At 55.1% G+C, this 14563-nt stretch overlaps 2 protein-coding genes across 2 annotated transcripts in view; one reads left to right on the top strand and one right to left on the bottom strand.

Annotated features, from left to right (window-relative positions):
• The window catches only part of LOC132080961 (ankyrin repeat and fibronectin type-III domain-containing protein 1-like), a 247480-nt gene that overhangs the window by 190900 nt on the left and 42017 nt on the right, over nucleotides 1-14563 (bottom strand). The window lies entirely within an intron of this gene.
• The window catches only part of TEDC2 (tubulin epsilon and delta complex 2), a 77624-nt gene continuing 65928 nt past the window's right edge, over nucleotides 2868-14563 (top strand). The window contains exon 1 of the mRNA XM_059484048.1: nucleotides 2868-3069. Coding sequence (XP_059340031.1) covers nucleotides 2868-3069 — 202 coding nt within the window. The remainder of the gene's footprint in view (nucleotides 3070-14563) is intronic.

Genomic DNA, 14563 nt, shown 5'->3' with positions numbered 1-14563 from the left:
GGGTGGCACCAACTGCAGGTCAGCAGGAGATTTGGGGACACACTGCTCAGGCTGAGCCCACACAAATGGGGAAGAGCTCAGAGCAGCACTGAATGCTAGCTCTGTCCTACATGCTGCACGAAACATCCAAGGAGAAGCCACCCAGGCACAGAGCAATTTTCTTAATTGCAGTAACTGTGTTTACATGCAAAATAAGGATGTGTGCAACCCCCCCAACACAACTCTGAGCACTCACATGCTCCTAGAGAATTTCCATTCAGCCCAAAGGCCACCTTCCCCATCCCCACTGTGATCCCCTCATCAATCCATACCCCAAACAAGCTGCTGATGAGCCATGTGTGCGTCTGCCCAGAAGAGCTCCCCTCTCCACTGCCCAGACCCTTCCAACATGACAGGAGGCTGCATCAGCACCTCATACAGATTCCACTTCACCTGAGAAGCCACTTCTTGCTGCCCCTGCAGAGAGACCTTTGAAGGGGCAGGTGGAGGGAAGGGCAATTTCAGTGCAATGACCTTGCCCCTCTAATGAGGGGACTGTGCAGTGGCACAGCAGAAAGCACCAGGCAGAGGAAGGCAGGCACAGGTGCATGTGGTCACTCATGAGACACCCAAGATGTGCCACCAACACCTGGAACATGCCCTGGACAGGGAGACAGATGCCAGCTCACAGAGCCTGCCAGAGACATCCCACAGTGAAGAGCTGTGTCGGAGACCCAGACAGGAAGGGGGTGATGCTCCCAGGGCCCTGGGCTTGCTCCCAGCCCCCTCCCAGCCCCAGGAGAGGTAAACAGAAAGCAAAGCACCGAGGATCACACATTCCATCCCGCAGCCCCCGGGGCACACACGGAGGCACCAGGACAGCCGGGTCACTGCCAGCCCGTACCTGCACTCGGTGACACTACAGCAGCAGCTCCCGCTCCGCCGGCCCCAGCGCCTGGAGCGCAGCTCCGGCCTCGACTTCCTCAGGCTGAAATACTCCGTCAGCTTCCCAAACGAAGCCATGGCTGCCGCCGGTGTCCCTGCGTCCCTCCGCACGCTCGTGCATGCTACACCCCGGCTGTGCCCGCTGCCCCGCGCGCTGCACCAGCCCTCAGCCCCAGGAGGGAGCGCGGCCACAGGGACCCAGCGCAGGGCAGGAGGGGCTCAGCCACCACCGGTTACTTGGACAGTCCACAGTGTGCTCCAGCCAGCCCTCAGGTCTGGAGGGTGCTACGTCCTGTCTCCCTGAGCCAAGCGCAGGTCACAGCTCAGGGCAGCTGAACGTGTATTTCATGTGATGCTGCAGAGCTGAGTGAAGGAGGAAAAATTAAAAGTGCTCGCTGGAAAGGGTCCCTCGGTAGCACTGGCACAGGGCTGCGAGCCCCCACGGCGAGTGAGTGGAGGAGCTGCCCTCTGAGCAGGTGGCCCAGCGTGGCTGTGGTGGCCCTCGGATGAGGAAGGGGATGGGGTTTGATCTCAGAAGTGATGAGAAACTCCAAGAAATAGGATGTTCAGATGAATTTCCAAAGGGTCTTACAGCGTGAAGATCCCCGCTTGGTCTTCCCAAGGCTATTCAGAGTCCACCAGTTTTCCTCCCTCCCTGTTTTCCAGAGCAGAAGGCACCCTCAGCTGCCAGCAGCACCTACCTACCATGACTTTCCAGCCTGTCACCAAACACCTGAGCCCGAGGAAAGGGACAGGCATTTAAAGCAAGCGAGGCTGATCCAGTTAGAGGTCACCTGTGAGCTCTGCTCCCCACGCTCCAGCACAAAGCCCTTCCGCAGCAGACAGCAGACACGGGGATGCTGCGAACCCGAAGGGAAATCCTCCTGCCAGCCCTCCCCTAGTCAGGAGCACTTGTCTCTGCATCCTCGGCGCCTGACGCCAGCTGGGCGGAGAAAAAACAAGGGCTTCAGAAAAAACCACCCAAACCTTGCTCCAGCCCCACGGAGCAAAGCCAGATCAAGTCAGTGAAGCACATCCAGGGGAAGGGGTGTCTGACGGCAACTCCCAGCCATGCCAAGAGAGGAAACAGCAAGGAAAACTGGAGGTAACTCAGCTGGCAGAGCCCCAGGCTCCCTGAACACCCTTTTATCCCTCTGGTGTGGATGCCATGTTAAAAAATAAACAACCTGCATTCATTGCTATTTCCCTGCTTAGAGCCATGCCCTGCAAGCAGCCCCCTCGCCACCAGGGACGGCCATCCGCTGCCGAAAGCCCTTCCTGACTTCCACTTCCCTCCTCCCTTATTATCTTTCTTTTCCTGTAGACTCTGGCTCAGCTTTCCCCTCGGAATTGAACGCCTGGGCAGCCGGGCGCGCCCCGCGGAGCACGGCCCAGGGACACCGGGCAGCCGCCCCCGCCGGCTGCGTGTGACCGGCACAGTCACCGTCCCCGTCCCCGTCACCGTCCCCGCCCGCGCTCTTTGGGGGGGTCATTGGTTCGCACCATCCCCACTCGCTGCTCCCCGTTCCGGGCGCTGACATGCATGCCGCTAACGGAGCCAGCGCCGCAGACCTGCACACAAAGCAGGGGGCTGGCGATGCTCGGGGGGCCCCGCGGCCATGGGGGACCCTTGCAGCACCTCCCCGGGCAGGACACGGTCCCCGGGCACACACGGGGAGGGAGAGCGGGGCTGCTCCCCTCTCGCAGCCGGGGAAACGCAGCTGCTCCCGCACTGCTCCGCACAGCCACCCTCCCCCGGCTCCCACCTTCTCCCTCCGATGGGCTCCGCCGCAGCCGGGAGGGCTCCAGGGCGCTTCCCCGAACCGCTGGGCTTGTGCCGAGGGCAGAGCATCCGCCGGCTGGCTCCGGGCGGCGCAGCGACAGCCCGGAACACTGTCACCCCTCTTATCTGCCATCGGCTCCCCGTTACCCGGCACGGTGAAATGCAACACGTCAAAGGAGGTCAGAGCAGAGCGGAGGAGCCGGGCAGAGCAGAGGGGGCCGGCAGGAGACAGCGGGAAGCAGCCGAGGGGGCGATCAGAGAAGGGGAGGCAGAAAAGGACAAACTCTTGTTTCCCTGCTATGGGAAAAGGCACGGCAGCGGCTCTGCCGGAGGAAACTGCGCCGAGGCACATACACCTCGGAGTGTGGCAGGACGGCGGGGTCACCTGGCAGCGGTGATGTGACCTGCTCCTGGCTGCGCCAAGGCAACAGCAGAGGGGCTGGACAGGGCAGCAGGAAGAGGGGAGAGGAAGAGCGGCGTTAATTTGAATCGCTCACTTCCCCCCTTCCTCCACCACCTGGGAGGGCAGAGGAGCAGCCACGCTGCCCCAGGGATCCTCCTTTGGCATTTGCAAAGCAAAACTGTTTGGGAACAAAAGTGCAATTTGGAAGACTGCAGGCACAAAATCCAAGGAGCAAGGCAGACTTCCCCAGCGCTCCGGGGGACACCCTGGAGCCAGGGACATCACACATTCCTGCAGTACCCTGCGGTGGGGTCAGCAGGAGCCACAGCTCTTGGGGGGAGTCAGGCTCCCCACAAGGCTGCAGAGCTCAGTCCGTGAGCCCAACAGTGCCAGAGTTGGAAAACAACCAGGAGGAAATGCCACCTTCATGAAACCTCTGGATAAGCTGGGCACGGTGGCTTTGAAGGTACCGATGCCTGAAAGCTCAGACAACTCCACAAACGCTTCCATCTGTGCCCAAAAAGGGGATTCCAGCCCCACATCCCCCCAGTGACCCTGGACCAAGCTGACTGGGACCCATCTGGAAAGCACAGCCAGTGCTGGCGCAGAGGCAGCACAGCTCCCACACCATTCCTCTGAGTTACAGCCTCTGCTTTTGTGCTGGTGCCTTGAGGCAAGGGAAGGGCTGTCTCCTTTGCCCCAAGGACATGGAACAGCCCTCAGGCCCTTCCTTGCTCCAAGAAGAGTGGTCAGCCCTTCAAACAGGGCTGTCACACCAGCTGGCTCCCAGAGGAGCTCGGTGCCTCCTATCAGGCAGCAGAGGCAATCTGCCAAGATATTGCTGAACTCTCTAATTTCACATTAACAATCTGCTGTGCTGGGGTTTGCAGCCCTGCACTCATCAATGCAACAGCTTCCCACTTCCACTTATCAGTGGAATGAAACACTTCATAAGCGAAACAGTAGTTTAATTTGCAGAGACATAAACTGATTTTTAAGAGGAGCTGTGGAGGAGACGTTAGAGCAGGAATCAGAGCCCACACGGCGCTGGGACTTGGGGGATGCTGAGCAGGGATGCACAGCCATCACACAGCCCTGGCACAGCCATCACATAGCCCTGGCTGCAGCATCTGGGAGGAGAAAATACCCACAAGTCAAACACAGCCTGGCTGCCTGGGTCATCTCACACATTTCTGTACATACACTGCTTTAGGCCCTAGAGACCAACGCTGCTCGTTTCAGAGCCCTCCAAACACAATGAAGGCATCACAGATATGGGAACCAGCACTGGTCCCAGCTTGCAAACAACCACAATGCTTCTCAGGCAGAAATCATCAGAGCTATATCCCAGCAGCTCAGACATCCTAAGTGTGAACTGGGAAGCTTCTCTGCCAGGTCCTGTGGCCAGCCAGCACAGTGGGACAAGCCAGACAGCCCTGGAAGGTGGCCCTTGCACCATCCTTGCAGCCCCCAGTCCCTGTGCTCCCAAGCCCATTGTGAGCAAACCAGATCTGGTTACATCTGTGGCTTCCCCAAGCAGCTTTTGCTCCAATTACACTTCTTAAATATGGATGGGCAGAAGCAGGGAAAGAGGAAAAGGGGGTTCTATTGAGCTGACAGTTTGTCCATCCACTCCTACAGTCCAAGAGGGCCCTAACTGCATTTCTCCAGGGCTCACTCCACACCAGTTAAACACATCCACTTTGCAGCCCTGGCTCTTCCAGGGAGCTGCAAATCCCTAAAAGCCACTGAGCAGCTGATGCAGAGCCCATCCTGCCCCTCCTTCAGCCATGCCTCCCACAGCTGATCCCTCCCCCAGGACAGCACAGGGGATGCTCACCAGAACCCGACCTCCCAGTGTGTGGGGGAAGCAACTAAAACAAGTTTAAGCCATGGTGGGAGCAGCCACCCCATCTCTACAAGCAAAACCTTGGCTGGTTTAAGGCTCCCTTCCCCTCTGTCCCTTTCCAGGCTGGCTGATACCTGGAGAGCAGAACTCCAGCAATGCAGAGAACGGAGCCCAGCAGGATGCACATGTGCAGTCCTAGTATGGAGGGTGACACTGAGCAGAGATAACAGCAGAACAGTCTAGAAAAGCTGCCAGGTGGGCCAAAGGAGGAGCTGGAGCCTGAGCAGCTCATCAGGAACAGATTCAGAACAGGAGGCACTGCTGCTTGCCCATGCCAGGATGTCTTGTGGCAAAGGGCTTCACCATGGGAGTCCTGTTTGCATCAGTTGTCATCAGAGTCCCTCTCCCCACAAGGGAAAAATACCTGCTGAGATCCCCAAACTGGGTGAGAGGAAGCTTCCTAATTCCCCAAGAACATCTGTGTCCTCAGGTCAGGTGGAAGAGGATTTCTTATCACCCTTCTCTTAGTGCCAGCTGGGGAGGGACTGGCCCCTCCAAGTCACCTCAGAAATCATCTGAAAGCACCATGGGGACCTCAAAGGACTTTGGGACAGGAATTTTCCACACTGCTGAAAACTGGCCACTCATGTCACACATCAGCCAGTCATATCTTTCAGCCGATTCAGAAGAATTTGGATAAACACTAATTTTTTTTTTTTAATTCTGAGCACTAATTCTGCTTCCTCCACCCTATTTTAAATATACCTGCAGTGACTGAGGCCAAATTTTTCACTGCTAGTTAACCCAGCATACCAAAGAAATATCAAATGTTTTGGGATAGCTACAAAAATAAAATTGGAATACATTATTTCACAGGGTGCTCAAAACTAATTATCAACATGTCAATGTGAAGAAATATGTTAAATACAAGTATGAACTGATTTAAGAAACAGATGCACAAGAGACATTGGAACAAACCTAGAGGAGGCCATGGAGATGCTCCAAGGGCTGGAGCCCCTCTGCTCTGGAGCCAGGCTGGCAGAGCTGGGGGTGCTCCCCTAGAGAGGAGAAGCTCCAGGGACACCTCAGAGCCCCTGCCAGGGCCTGAAGGGGCTCCAGGAGAGCTGCAGAGGAACTTTGGAGTGACAGAACAAGAGGGAATAGCTTCCTATTGACCAAGGGCTAGATTAGATGGGATATTGGAAAGGAATTCCTCTCTGTGAGGGTACATGAGTGGACTTGGCAGCGCTGAGGTTGGACTCGGTGATCTTGGAGGACTTTTCCAATCTAAATGATTCCATCCAGAATTCATCAAAGCATTTCATTATGATTCTAAGGTGCCCGTGCTCTGTTCAAACATGAGCCCACATTGGCACAACACACTGCAGGTCCTCTCTGGTGCCCAGCACCCTGGAGAAACACCTCTGGAGCTCCTGGAGCTGACTGCTGGGAACAGCACAGATCTGGGAGCAGCACACTTGCTGTCAGAGCTGTGGGGCCCTCTGGGAAGTGCTACATCTCAACACAGCTGTAATAAAGTGCAGAGTGTGCAAGAGGCTCAATAATTTCAGTCTAAGCAGGCACTTTGCTGTAATTGCCAGCTCTATTGCATTACTCACACACTTCCGTGCCGGCACCTACCACGAGCCAGCCACATCAATATACTGATTTACCCAATGTATCACTTAGCACAACCACTCTAATTCCAGCAGCAAACCCAGATGTGCTGCCCAAATTAAGGTAAAATACCCTCATTCTCAAATTAAATTAAAATATCCTCTTTCTTGGAATTAACACAGAATCACATAGGGAGAGCATTGCACTACAAGGATGGGGAAAGGTTTGGAGGGGAAGCCATAGGAGGAGCAGCTGAGGACATTTGGTTTGTTCAGCTGGAGGAGATGGAGCACAGAGCTCACTGGAGCTGCAGCTCCTCCTGAGGAGCAGCAAAGGGGCAGCTCTGATCTCTGCTCTGTGACCAGAGACAGGACTGAGGGAATGGCTGGAGCTGTGCCAGAGGAGGTTTAGATTGGGTATCAGGAAAAGCTCTTCCCCCAGAGGGTGCTGGCACTGCCCAGGCTCCCCAGGGAAAGGGCACAGCCCCAGGGCTGTCAGAGCTCCAGGAGTGTTTGGGCAATGCTCTCAGGGATGGACAGGGTGGGATTGTTGGGGTGTCTGTGCAGGGCAGGGAATTGGACTCATGATCCATCCTTGTGGGTCCTTCCCATGATTCTATGGAAATTCACCTTCCCAGAGAAGAACTCAACAATGGAATCACCATCAAATGCAGCGTGGCAGCACAGAGGCAGCCCCAGCCCCAGCACAGAGATGCCAGTGCTGAGCCAGTGCTAGCCCACCTGCAGCAGCTGATCAGCAGCTGTCCCTTTTTGGAGCAGCATGGGACGTGCATGCTCCTGAAATCCAATTCCCTTTTTTTCCCAGATGGCAATTGCCAGGTTATTTCATCCCATTTCAAAAGGTTCTCCCCACTGGCAGCACTGTGCAGTTAAATCATGGGCACACAGGGATAATTACCTCCCAAAGCAGGGCTGTCCCTGGTGCTGCTCCCTGACTGCTGCATAAAAACCTGGCTCAGGCTTGCAGGGAAGAGATAAGGGCACGGAAAAGGAGCCAGCAGCACGGGCAGCTGGAGGTCACACAGGCCTTTAGATACTTGCTAAGTGAAAAAAAAAGGAGAGAAAATTGGTTGATACCTCCTAAAAATAGTTTGTTGAGTTCAAAAGGACTGAAGAAAGTCTAAAACATCAGCAGTGAGGTGATGGGAGTAAACACAGCCAAAGGAGAAACAAAGGCAGGATTATCTGAGGACATTTGGAGCTGGCAGGTCTGTCTGATGGAGAAGGAGTTCTGCCTCTGCTGAGCCATTCCCCAGTGTGGCCCCATTGGCTCTGCCCCTGCATTGCTTGAGATCCACCCAAAATCCATTTGATCCACAGGGAATGGTCCCAGCCTGAGGCTGCCAGAGCTCCAGGAGTGTTTGGACAACTCTCTCAGGGATGCACAGGGTGGGATTGTGGGGGCTGAACTCAATGATCCTCGTGGGTCCCATCCAAGTCAGGACATCCTGTATTTCTATAATTCTTTCAAATCAAAAGGGACAAACCTCGCAGATCCTGCCCAAGTGGGACAAACTGGGACATGTATAATCCCCACTTACTCAAGCAGCCTGGGAACAGACCCAGCTCACTGCATACCAGTTGTTCTTTTTCCCTGAAAAACGAGTCCTGGCAAAACCCAAAGCAAAAATTGGAAAACTTATTAACATGATCAAGGGTTTCAGAAAATGGAAAGGAGAATAATTCATGCAATTAGAGCCCAGCAAACTTCATCAGTCTTCAGGGAAAAAAATGATAATCAATATGGAGCAAGCAGTCTCCAGGCTGGGAGAACAGGGGACTGGATCGATGCAGTTGCTGACGTCCCACAGACAGCGGAGCTCCAAGGAGGAGCTGTCCCCTCCCACAGCTGGCTCCTGACAATTGTCTCTCCCCCCAGCCCTGTCATACCCAGGGGTCTGTTACAGGGCTTCCTTAGCAAGCACACAGCCCCCAAGGCCTCCCAAAAGGGGCCAGGACTCGCAGTGCTTTGGCTGGGGAAAGACAAAGCAGAAAGGGGACAGAAGGGTTGTGCCCAGCAAAGCCACCCCAGCCACACAATTTTCCCCGTGTGCTGTGCTGTCCCCACTCCTCCTGCTCCTGTACACACCATGGTGGCTGTTCAGGGAGCCCCTGCTGCTCCCTTCACCCCAGCCTTGTGCCCACAGCTTCCTAAAGCACCTGTGAGTGCCCATGGCTGAGATGTCCCCTCATGGGGCTCACCAGGGCAGGGAGGGGGCACCAGTGGCCACAGGCTGGAGAGGGAGCAAAATTCAATTAACAGTCAGGCATAGGAGATCACCTCACACGCAACAAAATGAGCTGGATGAACATCTGACCTCTCAGCACTTGGCATGGCCTGCTTGGAAGGGAATTATGGATAAATCACAGAATCAGGGAATCACAGAATGATTTGGGTTAGATGGGACCTTAAAGCCCATCCCGTTCCACCCCCTGCCATGGCAGGGACACCTTCCACTGTCCCAAGTGGCTCCAAGCCCTGCCTTGGACACTGCCAGGGATCCAGGGGCAGCCACAGCTGCTCTGGGCACCCTGTGCCAGGGCCTGCCCACCCTCACAGGGAACAATCTCTTCCTAATATGCAACAGCCTCTCTGGGAAATGACTCATCCACAGGCTCAAGCTTCCTTCTGATTTATATGAAGTCCCTCCACTGATCCCATGGCCATGGAGGCTCAGTGCTGAGCACCTCTCCCTCCCAGGGCTTCACAAATCAAGCTGGACCTTTGAGCCCTGGCAGCAGACCCAGATGGCAGCTGGGGTTGGTGTGGGGGACAGCCCAGGAGTAGATGGTGCTCAGACCCCATGGGAATTTGAATCCTCTAGCAAGCACCATATCCCTCAGGAAGCACTGGCCCAGAGGGGCACAGACACCCTCAACAAGCCCAGGATCCAACAGCAGGCACCATTTCTACTTCCAACCATTTTCTTTTCACCTCACAAGCAGTAATTATCTAATTTCTGCATCAAAACAGAATCTATTAAATCTGTTCTTCCTCAAACAATAGATTAACATAATCCTCTTACGCCACCGAGCTGGCCCTGCCTGTTGCAGTCAATGATTGCAAACTTTCAAGCCTGGAGTAAAATTTTAACTTTTCCTGTCAAAACTCTGAACAGCACAATCACCAGCTAGACAGAGATGTTGGATTTACTCAGAATAAGGCTTTCCATTTAAATTAAGGCCAAAGATTTCCCCAGGTTATAGCAATTTAATTAAAACAAAGTCAAAACAAACCTCTACAACTTCTGAAATGCTAGTTGTGTAAAATTAAAACCTCCAGGACTGCCAGAGTACAGAGCCCAAATAGCACCCAAAGGAAAACAAATACTTTGACTTATTTCAGGAGAATAAGACAACTGACAAAGCAAATCACATCTGATCCTTCACAATATAGGCAAAATATTTAAAGCCTCATTGGGCAGGACAAAGACAATTACCCAGATGGTCAGTGCCACCAAAATGAGCAGTTGCATTGTGAGACTCCTCACTTGAGAGGAACTCTGCTGCTGTAGAGCTCCAAGGCATTGCTGTCCCTTCTCACACCCCACATGCAGGCAGCAGGGACAGAGCTCCAGTCACAGAGCTGCTTGGGGCACTCACATCAGCTCCCCCAGCCCTGGCACCTCAGGGACACCCACAGGCCTGGAAGTTGGTGGGGTTAGCTGTGCATGGGGCAGCCACACACCAGGGCTCCAGGAAGCCCTCCATTTTCCAGCACGAGCCCTGAGGAACCTGGCTGCTTCCAGGACTCTGCTCCACATGCTCATGCTATGTTCATGCCAGGAGCACGTGGTTCAAACCTGCACTGTGGTGAGACCAAGGCTGCTGCTGTGGACAAAGGATGCAGAGAAGGAGGGAGACCCTGCCAGCCTGCACCATCTGCAGCATCAGCTCTTCTCACCTCCATTCCCACCTTTAGCTCGCTGCTGCCTTCAAAGGATGCAGCCGTGCTGACAGAGGGAAGGGAAACCCCAGGGAGGTCTCTGTGCAGGCTGATGGGAACTGGCTGTGGGACAGGTCTGTGTCACACTGTGGAACTCACACCACCAGCAGAAAGGAGCAGAAATGAATCAGCTCAGCTGATCTGCTGAGAACCGAAACACAGCCCAGTCCAACCACACTGCCTCAGCACCAGCGTGAGCTGACTCATCCCACAGCAGGCACTGGACCCAACACAGGGGCTGGGGAAGGAGGGGACTCCTTCCAGGGCTGGGGGTTTGAACCTTGCCCCAGCACCCAGCAGGGCATGAGCAATGAGAAGTTGTGCCCTGAAGAACTGTGGGGAGACAACACTCCAGCCTTGCAAAGCACCCTAGGATCCTGCCAGAGCCCGGACCAGGAAAGGCCCTCTAACTACTGCACATGCAGCACATGCAAACCCCAACATTTAAGTCCTAGCTGGCCAGAGGGTTTAGCCAAGGTGGTTTCTGCCAAACAGCTGGGGTCAAGGGCCCACTGGGCTCCCACCAGAACTCAGTGCCCTTCCCCAAAGAGAGGGGGGCAACAGCTGTAAGGCAGCACCTTTTACAAACACCCCACTGGCGTCTGTCAAGCTGTGCCAGGACACAGGGGAAGCAGAGCACACCTTGCCTGCAGTGTGGAGGAAGGAGGTCCAGCATCACAGCCATGTCCCACAGCAGAAAACCCTCCAAAGCTCCAACTTCATGATGTCAATGTGGTGAGAAAAATAATTCACAGCATGTGCTCTGCACACACACTACTAGGAAACAGCAACCACTGACAGGAGGGAAACACTTTTTGCTTAAAAGAGAAAGCGAATTAGAAATGGCAATTTCTACATCAGTTACCAGCTGCCATGGGAGAGGAGATGGTGGAGCACAAGGCACTGAGGTCAGTGGTTCTCCCTGTTAAATATTTAAAATGGCATCACAAGTGTGTGACAGAACAGGCTACTTACTACACCTGCTCTCATCAGCATACGAACACACAGGTTATCTTCAACTAAAATGCCAAGGAATCCATCCCTTAGTATCCCCACATGAGAAAAAAAGCTTGAAGCACACCAAAGATTTGTCCATGACATTGCTGTGAGCCGTTGCTCAGCCAGCAGCACCCTTGCACAAGCAGAGGCAGCAGCACACCTCAGGCCATCCCTCAGCGCCCCAGCAGGAGCAGCACCACCTGCGGCACCTGCAGGGCTGAGCAGCACCAAGGCACCTCCGGCAGCCCCTCAGGCAGCTCTGGGAGCCGGGCTTGGCCCCCAAATTCTGGAGAGCCCCGTCCGACGTGTCTGCCTCCCCCCGGGCAGCACAGCCGGCTCTCTCGCTGCCCCAGGCCTGCAGAAGGCACAGCTGGGAGGCACGGGAGCACCATGGCAGCGGCACAGAGCTGCCCTGCCCGCTCCCCGCTGCCCGGAGGCGCCGGGCTCGGCCATGGCAGACGGCTGAGGGGCAGAGGCCAGGCCTGGGGCCCTGGGAATGACCGCGGGCTCCGGGCCGGGCCGCGGGGGCAGGCAGAGCTCAGCCCGCCATTGTGCAACCCCACACGGTCACCGGGACACGTCCCCTCCCACAGCCCTCAGCAAAACTCAGGGCAGGGCTCAGGAAGGGCTCGGAGCTTTGCCAGGCTGGAGCCCCTCTGCTCTGAGCCAGGCTGGCAGAGCTGGGGGTGCTCACCTGGAGAGGAGAAGCTCCAGGGACACCTCAGAGCCCCTGCCAGGGCCTGAAAGGGCTCCAGGAGAGCTGCAGAGGAACTTTGGATAAGGGCATAAAATGACAAGACACAGGGAATGGCTTCCCACTGCCAGAGGGCAGGGATGGATGGGATATTGGGAATTGGGAATTGCTCCCTGTGAGGGTGGGCAGGCCCTGGCACAGGGTGCCCAGAGCAGCTGTGGCTGCCCCTGCATCCCTGGCAGTGCCCAAGGCCAGGCTGGATGGGGCCTGGAGTGATCTGGGATGGTGGAACCCTGGAATGGGATGAGCTTTAATATCCCTCCAACCCAAACCATCCTGGGATTCTACTTTCCTCATGGTTATCCCAGGTGCCAATATCTCCCCACCTAGCACAGGCTGGCATGAGGGCACAGGAGATGTTTCCCCATCTGTAACACCTCAACAGAAAAAGGGGGAAAACAAGAAAAAGGAAGGAAACAAGGAAGATTGCATCTTAAGTTATCCAGTGCTGGATGTCACTGCTTTGGTCTCCAGCTCCCTGGCAGCAGCTCTCTGACCTTTTGTGACACCACAGTCTCATCCACTGTCAGACCCCCAAATCCACCCCAATCTTCACTTCCAGTGGAAGGAGCCCCCAGTCCACATCCACAAGTGTCAGCTGGGGCGTGGAACACACAGGGAAAATGCCTCACTCCCAAAGGCCTCAAAAGAAATTCTAGAAAAAGAAGTCACAGCCTCACCAAAATCATAAGCCCTTACCATTCTCTTCAGAGTTGTTCCAAATCACCCGGATCTGCCAACAGCAGCCCTCTGGCAACACATAAAAAGCAAAAGCTGAACACAGGCAGCCACATTTCAAATGCAGAAGCTGACAGGTTTCCCTGGTGCAGCCTCACATGGCTCATCCATGGGTCCCACCACAGCTCTGCCCTCATCTTGGGGCCCACAGCATTCCCACAGGAAGCAGCAGTTCTGGAATGTTCAGCAAACCCCTGGGGCTCCTTCACATCAGCTGCTGCAGAGCATGGACAGAGGAGAGCCACAGAGTGAGGGCAACCAGCCTGCACTGAAGGGCAAGGCCACTCCGTGCTGCCCTGCAGCATTCAGGCTGCCAAAAACAGTCTGGGACTTTTTCACTCCAATATGCTCAGGCTCTGCCCAGCTGGGCCATGGTTCCAACTCAGCTGTGTCTTTCCAGCCATTCATTTTCCACCAAAGCTCAGCGTTCCCTCCCTGTGCAGTGAACCCCAGGCCCCCTCGCTGTGGGGGCTATGGCAGGAGCAGACACTGCAGTGGCACACAGCAATCCGTGCCCTCAGCCTCCTTGATGGCCAGAGATTTGCCACAAGCAGGTGGGACCTAAAGAGGTCAGGGGATGATTTTGTGCTTGGTGCTCCCAGCAGGGCTGGGAAGGTGTCCCTGCCTGCCTGCACAGGTGTCAGGATGCTGCTCAGAGCCAGGGAGTGACCACGCAGGAATGCTGCTCGGCAGGACCAGCCTCCCCAACCCTGCAGCAGCAGATTAGAGCAGCAATAATGCACCAGGGAAGCAGCTTCTTGTCCTGCAGGAGGGACAGTCACCAGGACAATGTGACCCACATCCTCTCCAGGACAGACATCCTCGTGTCACCCCCAGGGATGCAGAGCTGGCAGGCCACAGATGCCTTATGGACAAATCCTCACCCACATCCAGGAGTTATAAAAGGTCACTCTGCATTTCATGCATGGAGCAAGGAAAATTGCAAACAAGCAGTGAAGGTGGGAAGTTCCAGAGGAAATCAGACAGGCCACACTGTCACTGCTGGCAGGCTGGTGCTATCCCAGCCAGGCAGAGATAGGAGCTGCCAGCAGAGCAGCCAGACTTGTGAACGCTCATGGATGAATGCTCTTGGAACAGCACAAGCAGCCCCACGGGGCTCAGGAATAAGATGAAGTGATAATAGGGCAGCTCTGGCACTTAGAGCAGCTTTCCTGCTACAGACACTCAGCCCAGAGCATGGGAGTGGCAGTGTCTGAGCCAGGTGTCACCCATGGGGCACATCTGCCACTGCCTAGGAGGCTGGTCATGGTTGAAATCCACCTCAATCGCCTCCAGATGTAGGCAGTGAGTCCAGCCCTGGAGCAGGATAAGGGCCAGGCCTCCTCTGGCCCCAGATTAGGTCCTGGCATCCCAAGAACCCAGCCACGGGATCACAGAGACATGCTCACAGCTAAGGCTTTTTCAAGGCACCAAGATGCAAATAAAAATAGATAACATGAAAATTAAAAATAAATAAATAAAGATGCAAAGCATCTTTTTCATCCACAGAAAAGCCTCATGCGGAACTAC

This window comes from Ammospiza nelsoni, chromosome 17 (assembly GCF_027579445.1).
Source record: "Ammospiza nelsoni isolate bAmmNel1 chromosome 17, bAmmNel1.pri, whole genome shotgun sequence".
NCBI classification, from domain to species: Eukaryota; Metazoa; Chordata; class Aves; order Passeriformes; family Passerellidae; genus Ammospiza; species Ammospiza nelsoni.
Note: the sequence above shows the minus strand (reverse complement) of the source record. Positions and strands in the feature narration are given on the sequence as shown.